The following is a 27,165-nucleotide window of genomic DNA, read 5'->3' as shown; positions in this document are numbered from 1 at the left end:
GAAGAGATGACTGATGCTAGAAAAAAAATTGCAAAGAAATTCATATTTGCTTAATATATATGAATATGTGAAATTGAGTTAGTTTTAAATGGTAGTCTCTAAATTTATTTAATAATAATATGATTATAATAGCTGATTTATACTTTTTAATTTAAGTCTTTACGAAGCATGAAAGTAAGTTACACAATTATTAAATCTGGAAATTTGCCGTATATTATTCCAACAAAAATTGTTATCTTTATAGATATGAGATACAAAATTCTTACGAAGCAGTGGGTCTTAGGATAAAAAATATTCTAAGGTATAATAAAACATATTTAACAGGTACAAAGTTTATTACCAAAATGTCAAACTCAGTCATCTTTAGTATAGTAATAATAATTAAGTTTTCCAGTGATATAAAAAATTGCCTTATCCACACTAGGTAATAATATAATTTAACATTATTATTTTTTACAAATAAATGCAAGTAATGGCAACTCTTTTTAAACACAAATTATTTAATGCTCAAAATAATTAAAATTTTACACTTATTCAATATTAAGTTTGTTTGTTAATGTTCAAGTTATCAAAATTAATTATATATTTAATTATACTGAATAACTTTTAATATGTCTAAGCAAGTGTTTGCAAATATATCAACTCTTAAGAATTAATTTTGTGTTAATGTGATGTTTATTGTTGAAATATTTAATTGGAACAGTTGAGTTTAATTTTCACAATGGCATATAATATATAATACTCTAGACTAGACTATAGAGTGTATTTTATATCTCGTAATATACTATATATTATAATCAAAAGTGAAAAGTTGGCTTAACAACATATATGTGCGTTTAACCTGTAGGTATTTTAAGAATACAGCTGCAAATTTACTTTAACGTGACATGTGACTGACGTATTTATGCATGGCATAGTTTGTGCATTTACATATAATTTTTTAACGTGATTTACATGATACTAAAAATTTCGTTAATCTGTGAATCATTATTTAATAATAATAATAAATGTTTATAAACTATTTTGTGTATCAGTGAACCTATATCTTTGTACGCTTTAAAATGTTATTAGTATATTACACTTTAGTTAATATATATTTTTAAATATAATACTAAACAAACTTTAAAGTAAGCTTAACAATGATTTATTGTTGAATATATTGTGAATAATTACAAAAAACTTCAGTGTTGTTATTTATAAGTCAAATGTATTGTAATTGTAATAATGTATATTAATGATGATAATTGCGTATAAAATGCCAGAAAAAGTTCGAAAGCAAGTATTTTTGCTATTAAAAATTATATATATATTTAATATAACGATCAGACATTATTTTACAATCTAACTAGGTGCATAATATGTAGTTTATTTACAATTTATAGATAAAATTATTTACAAGATTTAGTTACTTATCTATCTAAATTTGAGGCACGAACATTGATATAGCACCAAATTCAAAGTTCACATTGAATATTGACACGAGAAAAGATTTTCATTCAACATGCATTGATGTTTCTAAATTATAATACTTGAAATGACAAATAATAAAAATTAATTTAAGAAAATATATATGTTAAAATTAAAATGCCATTGTTGTACTGCCATACCTATAACAAATATAGCCTTTTCCAATTGTAAGAGTAAAGATAAAAAAACATTTTCTAAGAGTTCTGCTATATTCTGTACTGATTAATTACTGATTAATTTATCTCAAGTCATAATACCACACTATTTCACTAACAAATTTGCTCATTTTAATTTTACTACTTAAGTCTCTATAATTGCAGCTCGACGATATTCAAACACAATTTGAGGAATCCGTAACACATATCATAGATTCTTAAAGCTCGTTTTTCATATTAATTTGACGTTAAGTATTGTTTATTTTACCTTTACTCCATTCGGTTGGAAGAGACTTAGTTATACGAATGAATCAAATATTGTTACGTTCCGAATATAACTTAAAAAAAAGATTTATACATAACTAGTCAAATCCACTCAAGTAATTAATATTGATTGATTGAATCTGATATAATATAGATTTCAATTAACTGATATTGTTTTAGGCGATTGTTAATGCTTCCAAATTCCATCTAAGATTAAATAGTTTTAATATAACTGTAGTGCTATTATGAAAGAGTATCTTGATTATTAACTTGGATGTTGTAACTATAAAACCATTCTGTAAGATCAAACTCGAAAGTTAACATATAAAGGATGTTGATATAAATAATTATAATATTTAAAGGATACACATATTGATATACCATATCAATTATCAAAATAACTCGTCTAAACAATTTGTGAGTGAGTTCTTAGAGAATAGCACAATACCGTTATATCTATATTTGGTTCTTTTCCGTTCAAGTTGTAGTTAAACATATATATTTTGTACTTTTATATTTTAACATAACATTATATAGTGTATTAAATGTGATACAATTACATACATTTTCATATATTTACAATATTATATTTTATATGTTAATAGGCTTTCAAGTTATTACTAATATATCTTATTATGTAAATTTAAATAATTGATTAAGAAAATGTAAGTATTTATTTCACATATAACGCTTTTCTGCCCTTCCCGACTACGTAAGGGTAAAATTGATAAAATTTGCCCCAAGGTTGAAACTAATAAAATCCTTTTTTAGCGGATGCTTGCATTATAAAATAACGTTAAGAGTATGTTTTGTCTTTGCATTGCTAATCAGGACATACAATTTCATAAGTGTAGGTTATAACGTGTGTCATTAAAGTTTTCTACATTGTTTAGTGTAATAGTGAATGTTTGATTTGCATAAAATTCTTAAATTACGACTAGCTGTTTGTAGAAAATATTGTGCAGTTTATTTCTATATCGACATTACATATATGAAGTTACTGATTTTATGAATATATTAGGAAAACTGAATCAAATTTGATTCCATGGTTTCAAATTTATTAATTAAATGTAGACATTATGATATGACATGACAGATAAAACATAACTATTTATATAGTTAATGTTAAACCCATAATTAGGGCGTATCTTGTAACCCGAGCAATGTTAAATGACATCTGGCCACCGTCAAACGCGTTTGATAATTGCATCCGCCCCCTGAATTTTTTCAAAACACAACTTTCGTACAGATATATCAGTATACAAACTGAGTCAAAAGTTACTCAAACCAAATGAAGCATGTTTTTGATGATTTAGAATATTTTATAATTATTCAATTGGAAGCTCTGTTGGATAATTTTGGTTTTTACTAAAAGATTAAGAATATATATATCTGCAGCTGCGTTACGTGGTTCCGGCACAGTAGAGTAGATCCATTATTTCTCAACTCTTGGATTTTGTACGTGCAGATTAAGAGATTACTATGTTAAGCGCATCTCTAGCAAAACTGTTAAGAATTGAAGTGTCCTAACCAATGTAAGGGCGGCGGTCAGTAGAGCAGCGGCGCGGGCGAGGGCGGGGGCGCGCGCGCGGCGGGCTCGGGCTCCGACTCGTTGGCGTCCGTGGAGGCGGGCGTGGGCGGCGGCGGCCGGTTGCACGCGCGGTAGTGGCGGTACGCGCGCCGCCGCCCGCCCGCCGTGGCGGGGCTCGGCGGGGGGTTGGCGGTGGGGCGGGGGTAGCGCCCGCACAGGCTGTCCGACGCCGAGCCCGAACACGAGCCGGAGCCTGTCGCACTCAGTCTGGCAGAGAATGAGTTACTATAGGAGTTAGAAGATTAAAAAGGTTCAATTTTATTCAACATATTAACAAGTTCATTTACTTTTTTTTTTTTTTTTATGGTATAGATTGGCGGACGAGCATATGGGCCACCTGATGGTAAGTGGTCACCATCACCCATAGACAATGACGCTGTGAGAAATATTAACTATTCCTTACATCGTCACTGCGCCACTAACCTTGGGAACTAAGATGTTATGTCCCTTGTACCTGTAGTTACACTGGCTCACTCACCCTTCAAACCGGAACACAACAATACTGACTACTGTTATTTGGCGGTAGAATAACTGATGAGTGGGTGGTACCTACCCAGACGGGCTCGCACAAAGCCCTACCACCAAGTAGTGTCTTAATGATTTAAATCGAAAAAGTCCCGAGGATCGCTTCAGCGGGATCGTATCTCATCGAAACATTTGAAGACATTTTACCACGTATATACTGATACTCACTCTTCGGAGGTGCGGTCGGAGCGCGCGCGGGCCGGCACGGGCTTGACGAGCGCGAAGGCGCGCGGCGGCGGCGGCTGGCGGCGGGCGCGCCGCACGCGCCGCAGCGCCGCCCACGCGCCCGCCAGCGCCACGCCCGCGCCCGCCACCACGCCGCACGCCAGCAGCGCGTGCGACTGCCCGCCGCCGCGCGCCACCACCTGGCCCTTGTGCACGTACCCGCAGGCGGCGGGCGCCTCGTCCGCGCCGTCCTCGCAGTGCGCGCGCCCGTCGCACAGCAGTCGCGGCGCCAGGCACAGGCGTTCGTCGCATCTATATGTAAAATAAACTAAAGTAACAGCCTGTAAATTTCCCACTGCTGAGATAAGGCCTCCTCTTCCATTAAGGAGAGAGATTGGAACATATTCCACCACGGTGTTCCAATGCGGGTTGGTGGAATGCACATGTGACAGAATTTCGATGAAATTAGACACATGCAGGCTTCCTCACGATGTTTTCCTTCACCGCCGAGCACGAGATGAATTATAAACACAATTAAGCACATATATATAGTGGTGCTTGCCTGGGTTTGAACCCGCAATCATCGGTTAAGATGCACGCGTTCTAACCACTGGGCCATCTCAGTTCTCGATCTATATGTAAATATATCGAAATTAAAACGAGAACCTGCGAGAAGCACGGCGTGTTGTTGGTTTAAAGGGTCTCAATAAATTCGTTCATGTGGATCCATACCTGAACGCGTCGGGCAGTGGTTTGTGCGCGCAGTAGGCACCGGTGGCACAGGCGCCGAGAGCGGCGGCACACGAGCCGTCCGCGCAGCGCAGGCCGGCACAGGCGTCGCAGCGAGCCTCGTCCGACCCGTCGGGGCAGTCGCGTTGTCCGTCACATCTGCCACAAACGTTCAGTTCAGCATAAGAGTTACACGTCGTATAGCTTATTCCAATCGAAGTAGGAATAAAGACAAAGAAACCTGAGATTTCCGTATTTGTTGCGATTTACTAAAAGCTTGGCTTTTTTTAATAAACTACTTATTTTCACTTTTAATTACAAAATTCCGATAAGTTTCGTCGACGTTCAAAATGCAATTTTATCTCAAATTCATAGTGATATATATTAATTAAACTCGCTACAACTTTTTTCTACTATACGTAGTCCCAATGGTCCCAAAGTTCTGTCACTGGCACATTATTTTCCAATTTCGAAGACGATTTAAAAAAAGTTTAATTGCATTCCATTGCATTGGAATGTTTGTCAATTATTAAAAAACAAAAAGTTATCATTTGCCGCGATTTTTCACGATGGAGTGGACCGTGAAAGAAAACCGAATAGCAGTTTTAGCGTTGCACCGGTGGGCACTCGCCGAATACCATTTTCAAGTTGCTCAAAAATTTAAAAATATCGCTTAGGTTTGTGTATCGTACTATAAATAGGTACAATGAAGTTTCAAGTGTTGAGGATAAGAAAAGAACTGGCCGGCCACGCCCCGCAAGGACACCAGCAGTGATCAAAGCAATCAAGGCACGCATACGAAGGAATCCTGTCCGAAAACAGAAGCTGATGGCATTGCAGATGGGGGTCAGTAGAAAAACTATCAAAAAGGTGTTAAACGAAGACCTTAAGTTGCGAGCTTACAAAAAAAAGAGTAAACACCTACTTAATGCTCGTCTAAAAGCAATAAGACTCAAAAGATCCCGGGTGTTGTTGAAACGGTACGCGAAAAATCGACATCGTGATATACTCTTTACGGACGAAAAAAATTTCGATATAGAAGAAAAGTATAATAAACAGAATGATAGAGTGTATGCTGGGAGCTCTGAAGAAGCAGCAAAAAGAGTTCCGCGGGTGCAACATGGGCATCATCCATCTTCAGTGATGGTCTGGTTAGGAGTCTCCCACTACGGACCAACTGAGGTTCATTTTTGCGAAAAAGGGGTCAATACCAGTGCAAAAGTGTACCAAGAGACGGTTTTGGATCAGCATGTCAAAGACCTGCCCAACACGTTATTTTCAGGACATCACTTTGTGTTCCAGCAAGATTCTGCACCTGCACATAAAGCTAAGACCACTCAAGCCTGGTTCGAGCGTCAAAACATCGACTTCATAAGACATGAAGATTGGCCTTCCTCCAGTCCGGACCTTAATCCTCTGGACTATAAAAATTGGTAAGTCTTAGAGAGGAAGGTGTGTGCTAAGCCTCATAAAAATTTGGACATTCTAAAGTCAGCTATAATAAAAGCAGTCGCTGAAATAGACATGAATATGGTGCGTGCTGCGATAGACGACTGGCCGCGGCGACTAAAGGCCTGTATTAAAAATAAGGGCGGTTATTTTGAATAATTTTAAGTTAATATAATTCCTTATTAAATGTTCTTTCATATAATATATAATTTATAAAAAACGGATTGGTACTTTTCTTTTTATCACTATTTTCATATATGACAGAACTTTGGGACCGACTACGTAGTTAGAAAAGATTATACGTTACGAAGGTAATTGTCTCTAGGTAAGAGTGAATAACTCACTTCCACTCCATCGGGACGCAGTGCGCGTCGGGCGAGTCGCACAGGAAGTGGTCGGGCGCGCAGGCGCGGCGCGCGGCGCAGTGCAGCCCGCAGCCGCACGCGCCGCCCGCGCCGCACGCGCCCGGCGCGCCGCCGCACGCGCGCCCGCCGTAGCACGGGTGCTCGCGAGCCACGCGCTGCACGGGCGCCACGGCCACGATGCGCGCCAGGTGCGGCAGCGGCGCGGCGGGCGCGTCTCGCCGGTGCAGCGGCAGCCGCATGGGCGCCCGCTCGCTGCCGCACAGGTACAGCGAGCCGCCGTACGCCGCCAGCGCGCCCACCCAGCCGCCTTGCCACACCACGCGTTTGCTGCGGACGACCGAGTCGGAGAACAATAGGCTATTTGACTGGATTTTTAAATCCATTTTATATTATTTAGTAGTGGTTAAGGAACCCAGTAAAAGTTATTTTTTTTTATTTCTAGTACATATTTGCCGAAAAATATCTTATTAAAAAATCCATATTTAAATAGCGCGCGAAAACGCTTCTTGGAAAATATGGCGCTGCAAAGGCGTCGGTGACGTCACTTTGCTGTATTTTAATCTGTGGTACATATAATAGAAAAGCAAAGTTTACAAGAAAGTGACTTCATCATAAGACCGGCCAATCAGGAGCGTTTTGAGTCACGTGACAAATGTTTCAAAAAATGAATTTGTACTTATTGATTTCTGAATAAATTAAGTATTATTTTCAACCTTCGTTAGTAAATAACCATTTATAAAGTCATAATATACACTGATTACAATCATTCACAATTTATTTTTCGCATTGTCAAATAGCCTATTGCAGCCAGTGTTTCGACGAGGCAACGTTGCGTCGGAGCGTTTCCGACTCACCTGCCGACGGAGTCGAGGTCGATGGCGTGTATCTGGCGCGCCACGGCCCAGTACACGGTGGCGGAGGACTGCTCCACGGCCAGCGCGGTGACGTTGGACACGCGCGCCAGCTCGCTGCGTGCAGTACCGTCTACGCTGGCGCGCATGATGGCGCCCAGCCCCGCGTCGCTCCAGATCAATACTCTGCGTGGCAATCGGGACTCTTATACACGGATACACAAAAATCAAAGTATACTTTATTCAAGTGGGCTTTTACAAGCACTTTTGAATCGTCATTTAACAATTAAGTGAAGCTACCACTGGTTCGGAAAGTAGATTCTACCGAGAAGAACCGGCAAGAAACTCAGTAGTTGCTCTTTTTCAACATTTAAAAAAATACAGTCATGTTAATTAATACAATTATCTAAATTAATATATTCTGCCTGGTCGACCTACTCGATGTGCCGACCTACTCGACATCGATGAATGCGCGTGGTGTTAAAATTAAATATTCGTCAATGACGATCACTCCGATATATTCTCGGACGCCATTTCGTCATAAACATGATGATCGCTAATTTTATCCATAAATCAGTAAAATGTGCGGCCTCTGTGTGGTCACTATAACAAATAATAACTGTTGACTTCCAAGCAGGATATATTAATTTAAATAATAGTATTCAATTAACATGACTTTGTATTTCTTGCCGGTTCTTCTCGGTAGAATTTACTTTCCGAACCTGTAGTTCCGAACCGGTGGTAGCTTCACTTAATTGTAAAATGACGATTCAAAAGTGCTTGTAAAAGCCTACTTGAATAAAGTTTATTTTGATTTGATTTGATTTGACTAACCTTTTGGTCTGATGGAAGGCCAGGTGTCTCGGCATCATTTTATCGCCTCTCACTATGACGCCGACCGAGGAATTGTTGTCGATCGAAGTTACATTGATCGAGTCCGTATCCAGACAGGTCCAGTACAAGGCTCGCCCCAACACGTCCAGGGCCATGTGAAACGGTCTCGACAGGCCTGTGACGACCGTCGTGGAGTCCGTTATCGCTGATGTGGTCGAGTACGAGATGGGTACTCGTCGGATTGAATGCGACTCGTCGTCCATCCAGTAAAGATATCTATTGAAAAGAAAATGATTTTTTATTATAGAAATGGAAAACTTTGGTTGGATCTTAATAATTTAGTATGAAGTAATAAATGATTGTTGACAATACCTGTCGATAGGGTCATACTCTATGGCTCGCACGCTTTTGAGACCGGTGAGGGGTATGAATGCGTCGTTGCACTCTCCGTTTGCGACTAGAATTCGCCCCACGGCGTTTTTTTGTGCGAACAACAGAAACTCTTCGGGTTCTGAAAATAATATACAATGATATCAAATACAAGTTATATGTGAAATATGGGTTAGTAAGTGTTGTATCGGATCATTTTATGTCTATTTAATGAAGTATGTATGTGTGTGTATGTATGTTATACTCAACATGCACAATTCAGTCATGTTTTAATGTGGTAATTTTTTTTCTTTTCTTGTTCATAGTTTCATATTATAATAATAACAATCATAAAGTTGTTTTTTCAATTATCTCACGGGACATATTCTACGACATTGGACGGAAAAAAGGAAGATATCGATCGAAATGGAAACATTTTGAGAAAACAATATACAGTTCATACAGTACATAATAGACTATTTGACTGGTTTTTAAAATCCATCTTATACTATTTAGTAGAAATTAAGGAACCTAGTAAAAGTTGATTTTTTTATTTCTAGTACATATTTGCCGAAAAATATCATATTAAAAATTTCATATTTAAATAGCGCGCAAAAATGCTACTTGGACAATATGGCGCTGCAATGGGGACAGTGACGTCACTTTCCTGTATTAATAATCTGCGGTACATACAGTAAGCCCGGCCAATTTGAAAAAAATGCATTTTTATTTATGGATTTTTGAATAAATTAAGTATTATTTTCAACTTTAAACTGTAAATAACCATTTTTAAACTCATAATACACTCTGATTACAATAATTCACAATTTATTTTTCGCATTGTCAAATAGCCTATTACTAGTACAGATCACGTGACCATTTTTCTTAAAAATGGGCGTGAATGTTAGTGTAGTGTTAGTGCCATAAACTACAGAAGATATATGTATTGTACGACACAACTTAGATGTCGCATCGGCAAAATTCGTAAAACCGATCACATCCGAATTGAGTACGCTATCCCAAATTATCAATATTTATTTCTCATGCGAATATGATCTTTGCACAAACGTAATAACATGTTATATCTTATAAACTAATATATTCGTCAATTTGACGCGTCGATTTACATGCACTTGCTTTCTCTGACGCGTGAATCTATAGCGACGAATAGCGTCGAATGGCGCGATAGGGAGCTATTTCTATTGGTTGTGTAAATCGGCAGTAATCGGTTTTATTTTCATTCCATTGCATTTTCCGATGCTACATCTGATTTGTGTCGTACTATATGTGTATATAGCTGACCGGCGCACGTGAGGTTGTCGCGGTTGAGGCGGTAGTGCGTAATTTATTTTTCGCATTGTCAAATAGACTATTACTAGTTCAGATCACGTGACCATTTTTCTTATAAATGGACGTGAATGTTAGTGTAGTGTGGGTGCTATAAACTACAGAAGATATATGTATGTGTGTGTAGCTGACCGGAGCAGGTGAGGTTGTCGCGGTTGAGGCGGTAGTGCGTAATTTATTTTTCGCATTGTCAAATAGCCTACTACTAGTTCAGATCACGTGACCATTTTTCTTATAAATGGGCGTGAATGTTAGTGTAGTGTTAGTGCAATAAACTACAGAAGATATATGTATGTGTGTGTAGCTGACCGGCGCAGGTGAGGTTGTCGCGGTTGAGGCGGTAGTGCGTGGGGCAGGCGCAGCGGTAGTCGGCGCCGGGCAGCGGCAGGCAGAGGTGCGTGCAGCCGCCGTTGTCCACGCCGCACTGGTTGGGCAGCGAGTCGCGCGCGCGGTGGTACACCTTCAGGTCCGATATGTAGTCCAGCTGCGTGTGGATCGTCTTCCTGTCCGTGCCGTTCAATTTCTTCGCAGACTCTATTAATCCTGTAATATAGTTTTGGTTAAAAAAATATTTGCCGAAAAATATCATATTAAAAATTCCATATTTAAATAACGCGCGAAAACGCTACTTGGACAATATGGCGCTGCAATGGGGTCGGTGACGTCACTTTGCTGTATTTTAATCTGTGGTACATATAGTAAAAAAGCAAGGTTTACAAGAAAGTGACTTCATCATAAGCCCGGCCAATCAGGAGCGTTTTGTGTCACGTGACAAACGTTTGAAAAAATTTATTTTTGTTTATTGATTTTTGAATAAATTAAGTATTATTTTCAAGTTTCGTTGGTAAATAACCATTTTTAAACTCATAATATGCACTGATTACAATAATTCACAATTTATTTTTCGCATGGTCAAATAGCCTATTATATCGTAGATTCGTATGCGTTGAGCACGACCTAAAATGATGTTTGGACAGGTTAAAATTATGTATACGCGAGTTTATCAAAGTTTGATTCTACGTTATATAAACTATACTAATATTATCGATTCGAAAAAGTATCTGTCTGTTTGTTGCTTCCTAACGGCTATTGGTACGAAGCAAACTAGAGCTCTTGTAGTATAAGACCTGACGATGAACCCCTTAACGTGCGAAACAACTATATAAATGAACTAGCTGTGCGACTTCGTGCGCGTTTGAATTTAACAAAAAAGTTATTGTGCGGTACCACTGACTTTACCATTGCATATTAATTTTGTATTAGGAAATATTTGCACGGTACTGGGCAGTATTTAGACTTTGTAACACGACTGTATAAATAGTTCTAAAATAAAAGTAGCCTATGTTACTCTGTATCACATGAGCTATCTGCCAGTGAAAGTCCCGTCATAATCGGGTGCAACCGTTCCAGAGATTAGCCGGAACAAACGGACAGACTAATCAAAATCAAAATAAACTTTATTCAAGTAAGCTTTTACGAGCACTTTTGAATCTTATTTTTTTTTATGCTATAGGTTGGTGGACGAGCAGATGGGCCACCTGATGGTAAGTGGTCACCATCATCCATAGACAATGACGCTGTAAGAAATATTAACTATTCCTTACATCGTCAATGTGCCATCAACCTTGGGCACTAAGTTGTTATGTCCCTTGTGCCTGCAATTACACTGGCTCACTCACCCTTCAAATCAGAACACAACAATACTGAGTATTGTTATTTGGCGGTAGAATAACTGATGAGCGGGTTGTACCTACCCAGACGGGCTTGCACAAAGCCCTACCACCAAGTAAATCGTCATTTTACAATGAAGTGAAGCTACCAATAATAATAGCTAAGTGAGAGACCCGTCGTAGAGTGTAGAGTCGAGATGGCCCAGTGGTTAGAAAACGTGCATCTTAACCGATGATTGCGGGTTCAAACCCAGGCAAGCACTGCTGATTCATGTGCTTAATTTATCTTTATAATTCATCTCGTGCTCAGCGGTGAAGGAAAACATCGTGAGGAAACTTGCATGTGACAAATTTCATAAAAATTCTGCCACATGTGTATTCCACCAACCCGCATTGGAACAGTTCCAAACCTTCTCCTCAAAGGGAGAGGAGGCCTTTAGCCCAGCAGTGGGAATTTACAGGCTGTCGTTGTCGAGGGACCCGTACCGGTGTTCCAGTCGCCCCAGTAGACGCGGTCGTCGTAGAGCGCGAGCGCGTAGGGCATGGGCACGTCGGCGGCGAGCACGCGGCGCGCCGAGCCGTCGAGCGGCGCGCGCTCGAGCGCGGGCGGGTCGAGCGCGGCCCAGTAGAGCGCGCGCGCGCCGCGGTCCAGCGCCAGCGCGTGCGCGCGCCCCGCCGCCTCCACCTGCAGCGCCGCGCCGCCGCCGTCCATGCCCGCGCGCCGGATGCTGCGCGAGCCCAGCTCCGACCAGTACATGTACCTGCCGCACGGGCACACAACGGTTAACTTGCTTCATTTGTGTTTATAATTCATCTCGTGCTCGACGGTTAAGGAAAACATTGTGGGGAAACCGTTTTTTTTTATTACGCTGGAAAAACGCTTTACGCGCTTCCCCCACGTGATGGAAAGTGGGGGGGGGTGTGGGACTCCCCGGAGCCCTGAATACCGAGTGCGCTCCCGGTTTACCCACTAAAAAACCAGCGGTACCCTCTCCGTCTTTCGGCGGACGCCACGGGATCGCTTACGCATGCTACCGTGACGCCCTGACGGTCGGCCCGCCTATACGGGCCTTCAACAGTATCGTGGGGAAACCTGCTTGTGTCTTATTTCACAAAAATTCTGCCATATGTGTATTAAACCTGTCTTATTTCACAGAAATAGGCTATTTGACAATGCGAAAAATAAATTTTGAATTATTGTAATCAGTGCATATTATTAGTTTAAAAATGGTTATTCACTAACGAAACTTGAAAATAATACTTAATTTATTCAAAAATCAATAAATAAAAATGCAATTTTCAAACGTTTGTCACGTGACACAATACGCTCCTGATTGGCCGGGCTTATGATGAAGTCACTTTCTTGTAAACTTTGCTTTTCTACTATATGTACTACAGATTAAAATACAGGAAAGTGACGTCACCGACCCCATTGCAGCGCCATATTGTCCAAATAGCGTTTTTGCGCGCTATTTAAATATGGAATTTTTAATATGATATTTTTCGGCAAGTATGTACTAGAAATAAAAAACACAACTTTTGCTGGGTTCCTTAACTTCTACTAAATAATATAAAATGGATTTTAAAAACCCATCAAATAGCCTATTCTGCCATATGTTTATTAAACCGACCCGCATTGGAACAGTGGTGAAATATGTTCCAAACCCTCTCTTCAAAGGGAGGCCCTAGTCCAGCGGTGAGATATTCACAGGCGGTTGTTGTTGTTAGTAAAAGATGTTACAAAATTTAAAATCCGAAGAGGCTTACCCCTTGCGAGGGTCGAGCACGATGCTCTTAGGTTTCTTGAGACCCTGCCAGATGAGAGTACGTCTACTCGAGCCGTCTAACCTCGCTACTTCTATCCGCTGTGTTGCTGAGTCGGTCCAGTAGATGTTCTGACCAGACCAATCAATCGCTAAGCCTGTGGTGACAATAAAAAAAATTTAGTAAATTTTGATAATTTTGATGCTATACTGAAAAAAAATTAAGTTCAAAATTAATTGATCAATCTCAAAAACAGGTGAAGATGCTCATGCAGCTTTAATTAATTTGTTTAATTTGAAATACCATAGACATATTTACAAAAAAAAATAAAGTAACACAACAAGAGCGAGTCGAGATAGTCAGGATTTAACTTACCTTCAACTAAGCCCATCCATTCCAGTATTTTCTCTACATCCGATCCATTTATAGAGCAGCGATTTATTGTTTTGGTTTTGCTGTCAGACCAGTATATCTTCGACCCTGACACGTGAACAGCTAAAGCACTAGAAATAACAAAAATATCATTATAAATTGTCTTGAGATTTTAGAAGATTTTTCATTGTAAATCAGCCAATGCTATAATTGTTGATTTAATGGAACCATTTATAATTTTTTTTAAATGTTGCCATAACATTGACATTATATACATATGGACATATATTAAAACTTCTTAAACTAATATGCTACGATCAGGGGAAAAAAAGCTTTCCTTTTTGTCACCTGGACAAAGTCAGGATTAAAATATGAGACAACATCACATACATTACATCCCAATGTAAGTAGCTGAAGCACTTGTGTTATGGAAATCAGAAGTAATGACGGTACCACATACACCCAGACCCAAGACAAAATAGAAAACTCAGAGTGGCGTACCCATGAAAACCGGTGTACACACCACTCGACCATGGAGGTCGTCGTTCTATTATTCTATTAACTATTTTAATTTCATTTATTTAGAGCTTTTCAAGTGTATAATGACGAACTAACCTGACTTCTTTCAACTCTCGTATCGGGAGCACAGCGTCGTTGTTCTCATTTTCAATACTGATCAGACCGATTACGTTTTTTCTGCTGTATACGAGAAATGCTTCTGGTTCGATGCATGTTTTTCGATCACTAGCAAGTTCCAAACCTATGAATTGAAGTTTTGGTAAAGTACAATATGTTTAAAATAAAATTATCATTTTTCAGAATAATCTATATTATTAAACTGAAGTGATTTATTGAGGACCCTTTAGTTTTACGGCCCTATGACATCATATATACTCATACATAACATAATCTTGTCCTGTATGCACAGGCCCTAATAATGATGCAATGTAAACACCATTCCATATATGGAACAAATACATTAATATATTTTAATAAATTTTATATTGTAGTTAGGTGTTCAATAATAAATAGACGCCGTACAAAAGTGATTTTAATTATATATCTTATATGAATATTAGAAGGTATACTCGGATAGAATACCATCAGAGAAAGATCAGTATTAGGACTTAAATGAGAGAATATTCAATGAACAAGAGTCTCTTTAATATTTTTTGATAAAAGTCGGCAAAACTAGATCAAAAAGAACTTTAAAAAACTAACCTAGAGGACAGCTACACACATAGTCATTAGGTCTGTTAAAGCAGAGATATGAGCATCCTCCATTATTGTCTACGCATGGATTATGTCCGAGGGGTTCTCCCAAACGAAATGCCTTGACACCCATCATATTAGCCATTTGCTCCACAACAGGCTGTCTCTCTAATCCTGAAAATAAAAAACTTAAACTAAATTTTGGGCTCGTTTTTACAGTTATGATTTGAAAACTGTAAATATTATGAAAAAAAAAAATATTATTTGAATACATATTATTAACTTTGTAGGCATCTCATCAGTTATTCTACCGCCAAATAACAGTACTCAGTATTGTCGTGTTCCGGTCTGAAGGGTGAGTGAGCCAGTGTAACTACAGGCAAGGGACATAACATCTTAGTTCCCGAGGTTGGTGGCACATTAACAATGTAAGGACGGAATGATGAAGGATGTAATGACAATGTAAGAAATAGTTAATATTTCTTACAGCGACATTGTCTATGGGTGATGGTGACCACTTACCATCAGGTGGCCCATACGCTCGTCCGCCAACCTATACCCTAGAAAAAATGTCCCAAAAGGCCGAATCTTATTGATATTATTTAATAAAAATGCTTCAATTGTTAGCATTAAATTCACAATATTGTATTACAAATAATATACCCGTGTCTTTGTTGATCATGTCCAGTGTTCGTCTTTGCATGTCTGTCCAATAGAGATGCTCGCCAAGTAGTGTCAATCCGAAAATGTGTAAAATATCACTGTAACTACATAAAAGTTCTCGTCTATTCGACCCATCCATATCGCAAACCTGAAATTTATATGAATAACAATAAAGTACGTGAAAAGAGCCAACAAAGAAAGCTAACTGTGCTTACATAATATTTTTTCAATAATAATTACTTCTTATCAAATAATTTGTTTTTTTTTTTTATAAATATAAGACAACAACACATACATTACTCTAATCCCAATGTAAGTAGCTGAAGCACTTGTTTTATGGAAATCAGAAGTAACGACAGTACCACCAACACCCAGACCCAAGACAACATGGAAAACTAATGGTAATCTACGTCGACTCGGCCGGGAATCGAACCCGGAACCTCAGAGTGGCGTACCCATGAAAACCGGTGTACATACCACAACCACGGAGGTCGTCATCAAATCAAATGTTGTGTTGTGTCATATTGAATCTAATGTTAATAAAGTAATTTTTAAAAAGGTGATAGATATTTTACCTCAATTTTGTGAGTTCTTCCATCACCCCAATACAATTTATTATTCACAGTATCTAAAGCAATTCCATTAGGCCAGGTAAGTTTCTCTGATATCAGCAAAATTCTGTTGGTTCCATCCAAATTGGCACGTTCGATCTTGGGTTTCTTCTCGTTCCAGTCGGACCAAAACATCCAGCCAGCTGTCGGGTGCAGCGCGATGGCTCGCGGGTTGTATAGCTCATCGTGGATTAGAACCTGATGGAACAAGTTGTGAGTGGAATTTTGTGAAATAAAAAATTATCATACATGGTGGTATTTTCACCACCATAGTTTTGATGCGGCCTGCGTCGTGGAATTTTAGGAAATAAAAAATTATCATACATGGTGGTATTTTCACCACCATAGTTTTGGCTGCCTCGAGGGCGTGTCACCTTGGTGGCGCTGCCGTCGAGGCGCGCGACGCTGATGGTGTCGGCGACGGGGTCGGTCCAGTACAGGTTGCGCGCCAGCACGTCGATTGCGATGCTCTCGGGCACGCCGCCGCTGCGCACCACAGCGCTTTGGTCGCTGCCGTCCAGTCGCGCGCGCGATATCGTCTTGGACTGGAATCACAAGGGAGAATTATTACATTGATACATGACCAATGATCCAGAAAAATGTACCCAGGCTTAGGAAAGAGCTACATATTGAATAATTTCCAAATTGTTTCCAACATCAACAACAACAGCCTGTAAATTCCCACTGCTGGGCTAAAGGCCTCCTCTCCCTTTGAGGAGAAGGTTTTTTTCAAATTTGTTTCCAATTTTTATTAATTACTATTAACAGCCAAAATGTTTACAGTAGGAACTTACTTTACAACAGTACTCTTTTAGGCTGGATACAATTTTGTTATAATACAATCTGATACAGTGATAAAGTTCAAAAATAGTGACTTATATCTAAATCGATACATCATATAGCATCTTACCAAACTGTCTGCCCAGTATATATATTCAGTTTTGGGATCAAAGTCAATAGTGAGAGCTCTCTTTAAGTCCTTCAGAGGTAGAGTAAAGGGCGTGAAGTCTGGTGTGTCAAGTGATATCCTTGATATGACAGATCTTTGAGCTACTAGTAGAAATGACTGTGGACCATCATAGCAGGTTGTATTGCTACCCTCCTTTAGTTTTACGCCAGTTGGGCACGCACACACATATCCTAAAATACAAATACAATATTATAATCAACTTTGTAAATTCAAATCATTCACAAAAGACGTCACCTTAGTCACTACAGTGACTACAGTACTAAAGTTCTTACCTGGTGGATTAGGTGATAAAAGGCACAAATGTGAACAATCCTCATTTGTTTTACAAGGATAATCTCCGCTGGGCATCAATTGTCTGCTGTTGTCAAATACCTTAATATCAACAGGAACGGAATCTGATTTGATTAGTTCCTTTATAGCACCATTTGTTGTAAGATCCAATGTATTTATAACTCTGGAAATCATTAATTGTGAATTTGTATTGAGTTAAAATTTTTATTATTAAATTATTATCTAATATTCAGTTACTATCTTATAATACAATGAAGAGAGCAGTTGTTATTTATTTTGTATATAAAACAGGCTGAAAATTATTGCATGAATACATGCAGAGATTTTGTCACTATGTCAGTATGAAAGAAATGGCTATTGTCCCGTTACAAGTTTTGTTACAGTTGTTAAAGTAAGTCTTGGAATTTTATATGGTGTAGGTTGGTGGACCAGCATATGAGCCACTTGATGGTAAGTGATCACCATCACCCATAGACATTGACACTGTAAGAAATATTAACTATTTCTTACATTGTCAATGTGCCACCAACCTTGGGAACTGAGATGTAATGACCCTTGTGCCTGTAGTTATACTGGCTCACTCACCCTTTTAACCGGAACATAAGAATACTAAGTACTGTTATTTGGCAGTAGAATTACTGATGAGTGGGTGGTACCTACCCAGATGGGCTTGCACAAAGCCCTACCACCAATTGACTTTTAATTTAAATGACCTGGTCAATGTAATAAGGACCTGACAAATAAAGATTAGTACATAATTATAGCAAAAATATGATATACTTACAGAGTTTTCCAATCAATCCAAAATAACCTGTCATTGAAAAATGTTAAAGCATATGGATATTTCAATCCCTCTCTTATGACTTTTTTTCTATTATTTCCATTGAAGTCCATAACATCAAAGAATTGTAACTTTGAATCTACCCAGTATATCAGATTGTTATTATAGTCAACTGTTATACCATTTGGCCAGAAAATATCATCTTTTACTATAACTTTTCGTGTTGCTGGATCACCGTTCATTCCTGCTCTTTCAATTTTTGGTATTTCACCACAATCAGTCCAGAACATTAATCTGTAATTTAAAATTATGTCAGTTAATAATTCTAAAATTTGTATAATTTATTTAAAAATTGAGTTGAGATGGCCCAGTGGTTAGAGCGTGTGCATCTGAACCGATGTTTGTGGGTTCAAACCCACGCAAGTACCACTAAATATTTGTGTTTATAATTCATCTTGTGCTCAGCAGTGAAGGAAAACATTTCGTGAGAAAACCTGCATGCGTTTAATTTCATTTCATCAAAATTCTGCCACATGTGCATTCCACCAACCATCAGTGGAACAGTGTGGTGGAAAATGTACTAAACCCTCTCCTTAATGAGAGGAGGCCTAATCTCGGTAGTGGTAAATTTACAGGCTGTTACTTTACTTTTATTTTAAAATTAAATGTAAACTATTTACCCTTCCTTAGGTACTACAGCAATAGCTCTAGCGAGGTCTACATCTGTCCAGAACAATACTTTTCTGTACTTTTGGTCTATACTAATTACTTCTATTCTATTAGTTTCACCGTCTGTCCAATATATTTTTTCTGTGTACCAGTCAATTGCTATACCCGTTGGAGTAATTAAGCCTTTTGATACAAGCCTCATCTGTAAGTGTTATCAAAATTATAAAGTATCAAAAATAATATTCATTATTTATTATCAATTATAGAATAAAAAAAAAAAATTACTGAAAACACAATCACAAAATTGCTATTAAATTGAGCTTCAACTTTCAGCGTTAATTTGAAACACTTAAAACATCGATATTAATTTTGTTTATAAACTTTAGTGTACTCACTTTCTCTCCAGAATGTGTGTTGTTGTATTCCATACATTGTATCAATTCCGCCGTCTGATCAGACCAGCACACTAAGTTCTTTCTATACAGAAAATCGACAGCAGAGCCTTGTTCTAAGCCTTTAATTATTGCATTGATTTTACTTAACTTTGAAGTATTCGTTACTCGAATATCGGAAGCCGTCGTATATAATAACACTGGATTACTTATGCTCGAGTAATAACCTGGTAAATAAACAAATAAAGTTATTGACGTATATCGTCAACATTAATGAATGAAATTGCAATTATAAAGTATGAAAACTTACCCTTCAATTGTAAAAACATTAATAAACAAAATACATTTATAACATTTTGTATTATTTTGTCAGCTTGAACTATTCTTCGGCGCTTCGTCATAATGAAAACAAAATAAGACCGATTTTATTACACTTCATGAGTTAATGATAATATTGCACTATAACTTTAAGGCACTGTTAGGAATTTAGCACATCGTAAATTAAATGATATCCTTTTGCTATTTCTTAACTATTTTCATAACTGATTTTCTAAGAACTAACGAGTTTGGAATCTACTTTAAGATCAACAAAGTAGTTAGTAATAGATAATAAATATGCGTTAGTTGAAATGACGCTACAGATTAAAAATAAATTTTAAAAAGTTTAATGCTTATTATGTTGTAAGAGTAGAAAATAAAAATAATTCTACAATTTTATTTTATAGGTAACTATACTAATTAATTGATGTATTTAGTGTAAATAAAGTTGACATATTAATTACTCCTACTAGCTTTTAAAGCGCCATCTATGTAACCAAACATACGTAGGTATTGTATCGTACATTGCCTTGTCGTTTGTTTTAAATTTTTAATAGAGAACTAGATGTGTATCCGATGAGATACTGTAATTTGGGTATTTTACTAATAAACAACTTTTTTAATAGAATTTTCATCTTAAATTTCACTTCTTACCTTTGTTTGAACAATTATTATAATTAATTATCTATTGGCGATGAATTTAACTTTATAACAATTAAAAATGTTAGGTAGCAATATTGTTATTTTAAGGGCGTTGCTGAATGTGATAATAATTGAAGAGATTCTATTTTTATTCTATTACAACTTAATCGTCTCCTGCTAGATAACAATCTCTTCATATTTACTATTGATATAAAGCAGGTGAGACGCATCCTATTATAATTTTTTTTAGCTTTTTTATATCTTTTCTATATCTTAATTTTTTCACACGTCACTCGAATAATTACGTGAGTTTAATATAAAATAGCGTAATTTCTGATGAAAATTTCACATACATTTTTTGCAGATTAAGCTGTCTTCATTTACACAGCCAATTATCTCCTATTACTCTATAGTTTTAAATTATCCTTTGTCTTAGGTTTGTAGTATGAACTCAGATGTAAACTTAGTTTAACATAGGAAACTTTGTGAAATACCCGTTCAAAACATTCTCGAGACGATGCTTTTGACCATTGTGAGTAGTTACGGCACTCATTTTACGTACATCGTGTCTGTAATTTTTTAATGATATAAGGAAGTGAAAAAAATTCCTATGGATGATTTTGTATAGTGGTAACAAAATAAAGTACTGCTCTACTTTATTTTGTTTTCGAATCGAATATTTTATGAACATAATAGTAGTCGCCCTCGGCTTAGCTCGCGTTTTAGGGTGTTGTTTATCACGTGTTAAACAAAAAAGTAGCCTATGTCCTTTCTTGTAGTTAAAGTTTGCTTCGTACCAAATTTCATCAAATTCGCTTCAATGGTTTGGTGGTTGGTTCGGTTCGGTTGGAAAGAGCGACAGATAGACATACAGAGTTACTTTCACATTTATAAGACAATATAGATACCAACAAAAAAGACTTACGAAATTAAGCCTAAATTGTTAAAAAGTGAGTCGAGATGGCCCAGTGGTTAGAACGCGTGCATCTTAACCGATGATTGCTGATTCATGTGCTTAATTTGAATTTATAATTCATCTGCGGTAAAGGAAAACATCGTGAGGAAACCTGCATGTGACAAATTTCATAGAAATTCTGTCACATGTGTATTCCAACAACCCGTACCTATTGGAACAGGGTGGTGGAATATGCTCCAAACCTTCTCCTCAAAGGGAGAGGAGGCCTTTAGCCCAGCAGTGGGAATTTACAGGCTGTTGTTGTTGTTGTTGTTAAAAAATGTAGTATGTTCTAACTTTATGCAATTACAAGATTCTATCGATCTGTTAGCTAAATAATTTAGTTTAAAATAACGTTTTTGAATACGGTGTGGCTTTTCATATCACACTTTAAAATACTAAGAAAAATGTTGTGTCAGTTATTAGAAGGTAATTTCTTATTATTATGTCGAATATATATAGGCTATTTGACAATGCGAAATATAAATTGTGAATTGTTGTAATCACTGTATATTATGAGTTTAAAAATGGTTATTTACTAACGAAAGCTGAAAATAATACTTAATTTATTCAGAAATCAATAAATAAAAATGCATTTTTTCGAACGTTTGTTACGTGACACAAAACGCTCCTGATTGGCCGGGCTTATGATGAAGTCACTTTCTTGTAAACCTTGCTTTTGTACTATATGTACCACAGATTAAAATACAGCAAAGTGTCGTCACCGACGCCTTTGCAGCGCCATATTGTCCAAGTAGCATTTTCGCGTGTTATTTAAATATGGATTTTTTTACTAAGATATTTTCGGCAAATATGTCCTAGAAATAAAAAAAACAACTTTTACTGGGTTCCTTAACCTCTACTAAATAATATAAAATGGATTTTAAAAACATGTCAAATATCCTATTGTCTGAAATATATTCAGTTGTAATATAGATATCTGAAGTAGCAAGTCTATTAGGCTGCATGTCACGAGTCTCCGGCTCGAAATTCCAATAGGCAGTTCTTAAAAGACAAGAGTTTGTAGCTTGACAGTGTGCCTAAACTTTTTCCGATCATGTCGGATTTACCGTCCTATCTTATTATGCGAGTGAGGGAAAAGAAAGTACAATTGTATTATTAAAGTATCGTACACAGTTATCTCCCTTGACAATAGCTGCTGCCTGCTAATTTCCTTTCTTTGTATTTTCTTCTTAGAATACTATCTTTGTAAATATAAGTTATTTATAATTGAGAAATGATTCAAGACACGTTAAGAACGCATTGTTACTAAAATCACTGAATTACAATGACTTTTTCAATTTTTTTAAAGTTTTGACTCGTTATGTTTTTTTATTTTCAAAATTTACTTCATTTATATTAAATGTGGAAAATATTATTAGTAATTATAAGGATCAGTGTAACGTTTTTATACTAATAAATTACCTACGATCTGCTCGAAACGTAGGTTAAAAATGTTTGATTTCTAAAATAATACTATTCAGTAGGTTAGAAATCTGTTATAACAATTTATGACGGAATATTTCTTTGGCAATACCTAAAAAAGTCGAATAAATACAAAATCAGAACTAACGTAATTTATAAAAATAAAATTACAAACTGAAAATAAGTATATTTTCTTTTGTTTAATTTAGCTAAAATTTGAAAAAAAAATATTTTAATTAATAGGAATATAAATAAAATATGTTTGACGCAGAATATTTTTAGAATAAGAGGTTAAACGGCGACAAATGCATTTTTATACCTCCCTAAGGTATTATAACATTTATTTTATTGTGTTCTCATTTCTCAAATATAAGTATAGCTTTAAATTTCCAATTCAGACTTCATTATTATGTAATAAAGTCATTTATATCGTCCATATTTAAAACTATAAAAATAACCTATTAAAAAGTCGAATAAATACAAAATCAGAACTATCGTAGATTATAAAAATGAAATCACAAACTGAAAATACGTATATTTTCTTTTGTTTAATTTAGCTAAAATTTGAAAAGACATTTTTTTAATTAATAGGAATATAAATAAAATATGTTTGACGCAGTATAGTTTTAGAATAAGAGGTAAAACGGCGACAAACACATATTTATACCTCCCTAAGGTATTATAATATCTATTTTATTGTGTTCTCAAGTATAGCTTCAAATTTCCAATTTAGACTTCATTATTATACAATAAAATCCTTCATATCGTCCATATTTAAAAATATAAAAAACACTTATTAGATAAATAAATGATGGAAAGAAATATTTCACTGTATTTTCTATGCAAGGTTGTTTTATTATTGAAAAGTATAAGAGCTGGTAATAATAATAATCTCCAGAGCTTATTGATACTCGGTAATTATTTCTAGCCATGAACACTCGTTAAATGAATTGCCTATGCAACGCTGGCATTTGATGTATCTCTTTATCTACCATGAATAGACCAATGATGTAATTTAAGTTGATATCACAGTGTACAGTTACATGGCAGTAATATGAGCAATATCGAGAATTGTATATTGACTATAATATGCGTGTACCACATGTGATATATTAGTAAGAATATACCGTTAAAATTTAAGACAAATAGCACGAATTTGATTGTCATTTCGTCACCATTCAAGAACACAAAAAAAAAATGTATGGTCTTTTTGTAATATTAAAAAAAACCGCATTTTGATTTTTTTTTACATTATAAATAGTTTTTTATTAACATAATAATGGATAACATTAATGCTTAAATATATACAAATATGAATCAAAACTGGTTACTGTATAAATCTTGACCGCGGGGAATGGTTGCAAGAATGCTAGCAGCATTTCCCCGTTGAATCGCAATTCCGATCCTCTGGGCAAAAAACGAACCAGCCCTCCTGTCACCAGTGGAGGCAAGGAGCCGAGGTGTTATACTTTTTACTAAAATCATATGTTTTTATACATATACACAATACATATACTATAATTACATTTTTTACAAAATTTGTCTGTCTGTATGTATGTCCCTTTGTTTTGGCAAATAATAAAATCACGTTAAAACGGTGGTTGAAAAATAATAAAGTCACGTTGCAATGTTCAAATACTGTCCAATTCAGCGCGCAGCCCTCGCGCCGATGTTACTTGTTATTAATAAGTTAGGTATAATAAAACCTGCGAACTAAACAATAATTATTTTGTCAAATTTAAACGCGCACGACATGGCGGGCACAGCTAGTCATCAATAAAGGTGTCAATATAGTACAAAAACGTACCTTAAGCACAAAAACATTCTTTGACGTTTTTTTAATGTTACCATAAAATACATTTTGAACATTTCCTGGGATCCTTTTGTAAAAGCCTGGCCCCACATTGGCCCACAAAAGAATTACTAACCCTGCGTAGTGGGGTAGCATGAATAACAAGTTTATGTTATTTCCTTGTATTAGTACATAGCGTATTTTCAGAAAATTCATTTATATTTTTACCAACTTATATATACTTCTTTTGATGACGTAGTTATGTATCTTCCTAAAAAACTGTACAGTGTCATGATTTTTAAATATACTTATATAATTTAAATTTAAATAATAATATTTAGTACGGTTTTGATTTTTAAATACGTCTTCTTAATTGACATAACATTTATTAGCATGATTATTGATTCGGTTATCGACACCGTATAGTGGGACTACCGTCACTTCCTCTCGTGGCGTGGTGCGGCGAGCTGGTACTGCCTGGTACGAGAAAGACAAAAGGCGGTGGATTTTGAACGGGCAGGGCAGAAGAAACAGAAAGTTTCACACGTGGATGGGCAATGGCAAATGGAAAAAAGGATATAATTATATACAATAAGCGGATAAATAATATATGTATCGATTGGTAAATTAATATAGTGACATCAATTAATGTTGTGTCTTCATTACAACAGCTTCCTGCAACTCCTTGAAGCTTTCAAAATTATTTATATTAAGCTTAACTCCACCGTTTATAAGTAATGTAGTAATTCGTGTTTATTAAAATGTAATAACATGTAAGCATTCATTTTTAAAGGCCTTGCGACTAGTGGGTAGTACTTTAACAAATCCCCTAGATTGGTTGCTTTCTTAAGGTTTATTGTTTTAAAAGTATATTATTGTATAACTCACCATTGACTGAAAACAACCAGTTGTCGGGGTCTCCGTCACATCTATTGAGTGTGGCGTCCGCGATGAAATGATTCAGTTAGTTGCAGTACCGTAAATAGCCTTTTCTGCGCCCTGTGCGAGCTTCTATAAAGCTGGTTTCCCACGACCTGATTTCTCACAGGTCAGACCTCGCCAGGACAGACCGATAGGCCATGGGAACCGTCGCATCTGATGTGGCCTGCGGTGGCCTGATGTAACCCGTTCGACCCATCGGAAGTCGGTAAGTTCAAAGGCGCGGCGCAGCGTGGCACAACGGTGCCTGTCGTGGCCTGTACGGGAGCGTGTGCGTCGGTTGTAATCGTTCATTTCACCTGCGGCCGTGCCTGAGAGTACACGCACATGATGGAATGGACAAACGAGCTGATATTTGAGTTTTTAACTCTTTATGAAAATGAACCGGCGCTTTGGAATAGTTCGTCGCCTCAACATAAAAATAAAAATGATGTCCATGATGAATGTCAGTCAACAGGCCGACAACTGCCGTGGGAACGCTCAGTATAGGCCGTGACAGGCCTACACAGGTGGGGCAGCGCCTGGTGAGGCCTGTCGCCTAGCGGGTCGTGGGAATCCACCTTAAGTGTGACCTATTTAAGCAGACCCTTTGACTATTTTACTGTCTCACTCACTAAAACTTAACCGCAATTTCACTTCTGCAAATCCTTTGCCCATTAACGATAAACACAAATACAGTACTAACATAAAGACATTAAAGACATATATAAAGTTTGTCTTTAATGATACTAGCATGTAAGTACGTTTGTATTGGAATCGAGTGCTAGGGGCTCAGCGGCATCTTAACAAGAGCAAAACGAAAAAACAATAGTCCTGCCCAGTCAGTCTATTCTTGCGCCCCCGAGAGTCTACACCCTGTGGCACCGGTGGCACTGCCCTATTTACGCCACTGGTTAGTTGTTCCCTATCAAAAAAGGCTAGGGGTATCCTGATAAACTAAACAAAGACCCACTTCTTTGCTATTATGCTGCTTCTCATTATCCAAATACATAGTTGTAAAATTAGTTGTTATTTGATCAGTAGACCAAACCGATGTATGCATTTTATAAAAAGTAAGGTCTCATGCAAGTGAACCACAATTCTGATTTACACGTGTTGCCGGTAGACATCGCTTAAAATGCTCGTAAAAACTGTAGATTACAAAAACTGACATTTGCATGTAGCTCGCATCTGTTGTAAATTTTATAACAACGCACCCGTTTCGGGGTTGATAGTAACCGCAGTATTCAGATAATATTTAATATTGTGGTAAAAGATCTAATTTATTTCATTTTCATAGCTTATCTATTCGCTGTATTAAATTTCTAAGCTCACCAGGTGTAGACTGAAATCGAAAATCTTTTGGAGTCCAAGTAAAACGGGATACTGGTCGGGTTTGATGTAAATGTGATTTTTTTTCTATTAATTTGAAATTAAATTATTTTAATTCAATGTATTATACATAATTATGTATTATGTATTATACATATAATAAAATTAGAGTGTATGTTTGTAATATTAAAATTACCGCTTTTTATTAAACACATTTGTATACATGGTATATGTACCACAAAACATTTATTTTCTATTTTTGTTTGTCTGTCTGTTT

At 36.8% G+C, this 27,165-nt stretch overlaps 1 protein-coding gene across 1 annotated transcript; it reads right to left on the bottom strand.

Annotated features, from left to right (window-relative positions):
• Positions 1–309: 309 nt before the first annotated feature.
• LOC124544403 (low-density lipoprotein receptor-related protein 6) lies at positions 310–20,120 on the bottom strand. The gene is made up of 22 exons (XM_047122935.1): positions 19,817–20,120; positions 19,510–19,733; positions 19,126–19,316; positions 18,449–18,739; positions 17,646–17,827; positions 17,314–17,543; positions 16,778–16,948; positions 16,368–16,601; positions 15,793–15,940; positions 15,139–15,303; positions 14,533–14,677; positions 13,921–14,048; positions 13,549–13,702; positions 12,268–12,542; positions 10,421–10,654; positions 8,768–8,906; positions 8,396–8,671; positions 7,565–7,747; positions 6,690–7,037; positions 4,900–5,055; positions 4,171–4,479; positions 310–3,684 (listed from the first exon to the last, which is right to left on the bottom strand). Exons 1-22 carry the CDS (start codon positions 19,905–19,907, stop codon positions 3,435–3,437), a joined length of 4,524 nt encoding a protein of 1,507 aa, XP_046978891.1. The 5' UTR covers positions 19,908–20,120; the 3' UTR covers positions 310–3,434.
• Between the last annotated feature and the right edge of the window lie 7,045 nt (positions 20,121–27,165).

The sequence above is a fragment of the Vanessa cardui genome, chromosome 4, assembly GCF_905220365.1.
Source record: "Vanessa cardui chromosome 4, ilVanCard2.1, whole genome shotgun sequence".
NCBI lineage: Eukaryota > Metazoa > Arthropoda > Insecta > Lepidoptera > Nymphalidae > Vanessa > Vanessa cardui.
Note: the sequence above shows the minus strand (reverse complement) of the source record. Positions and strands in the feature narration are given on the sequence as shown.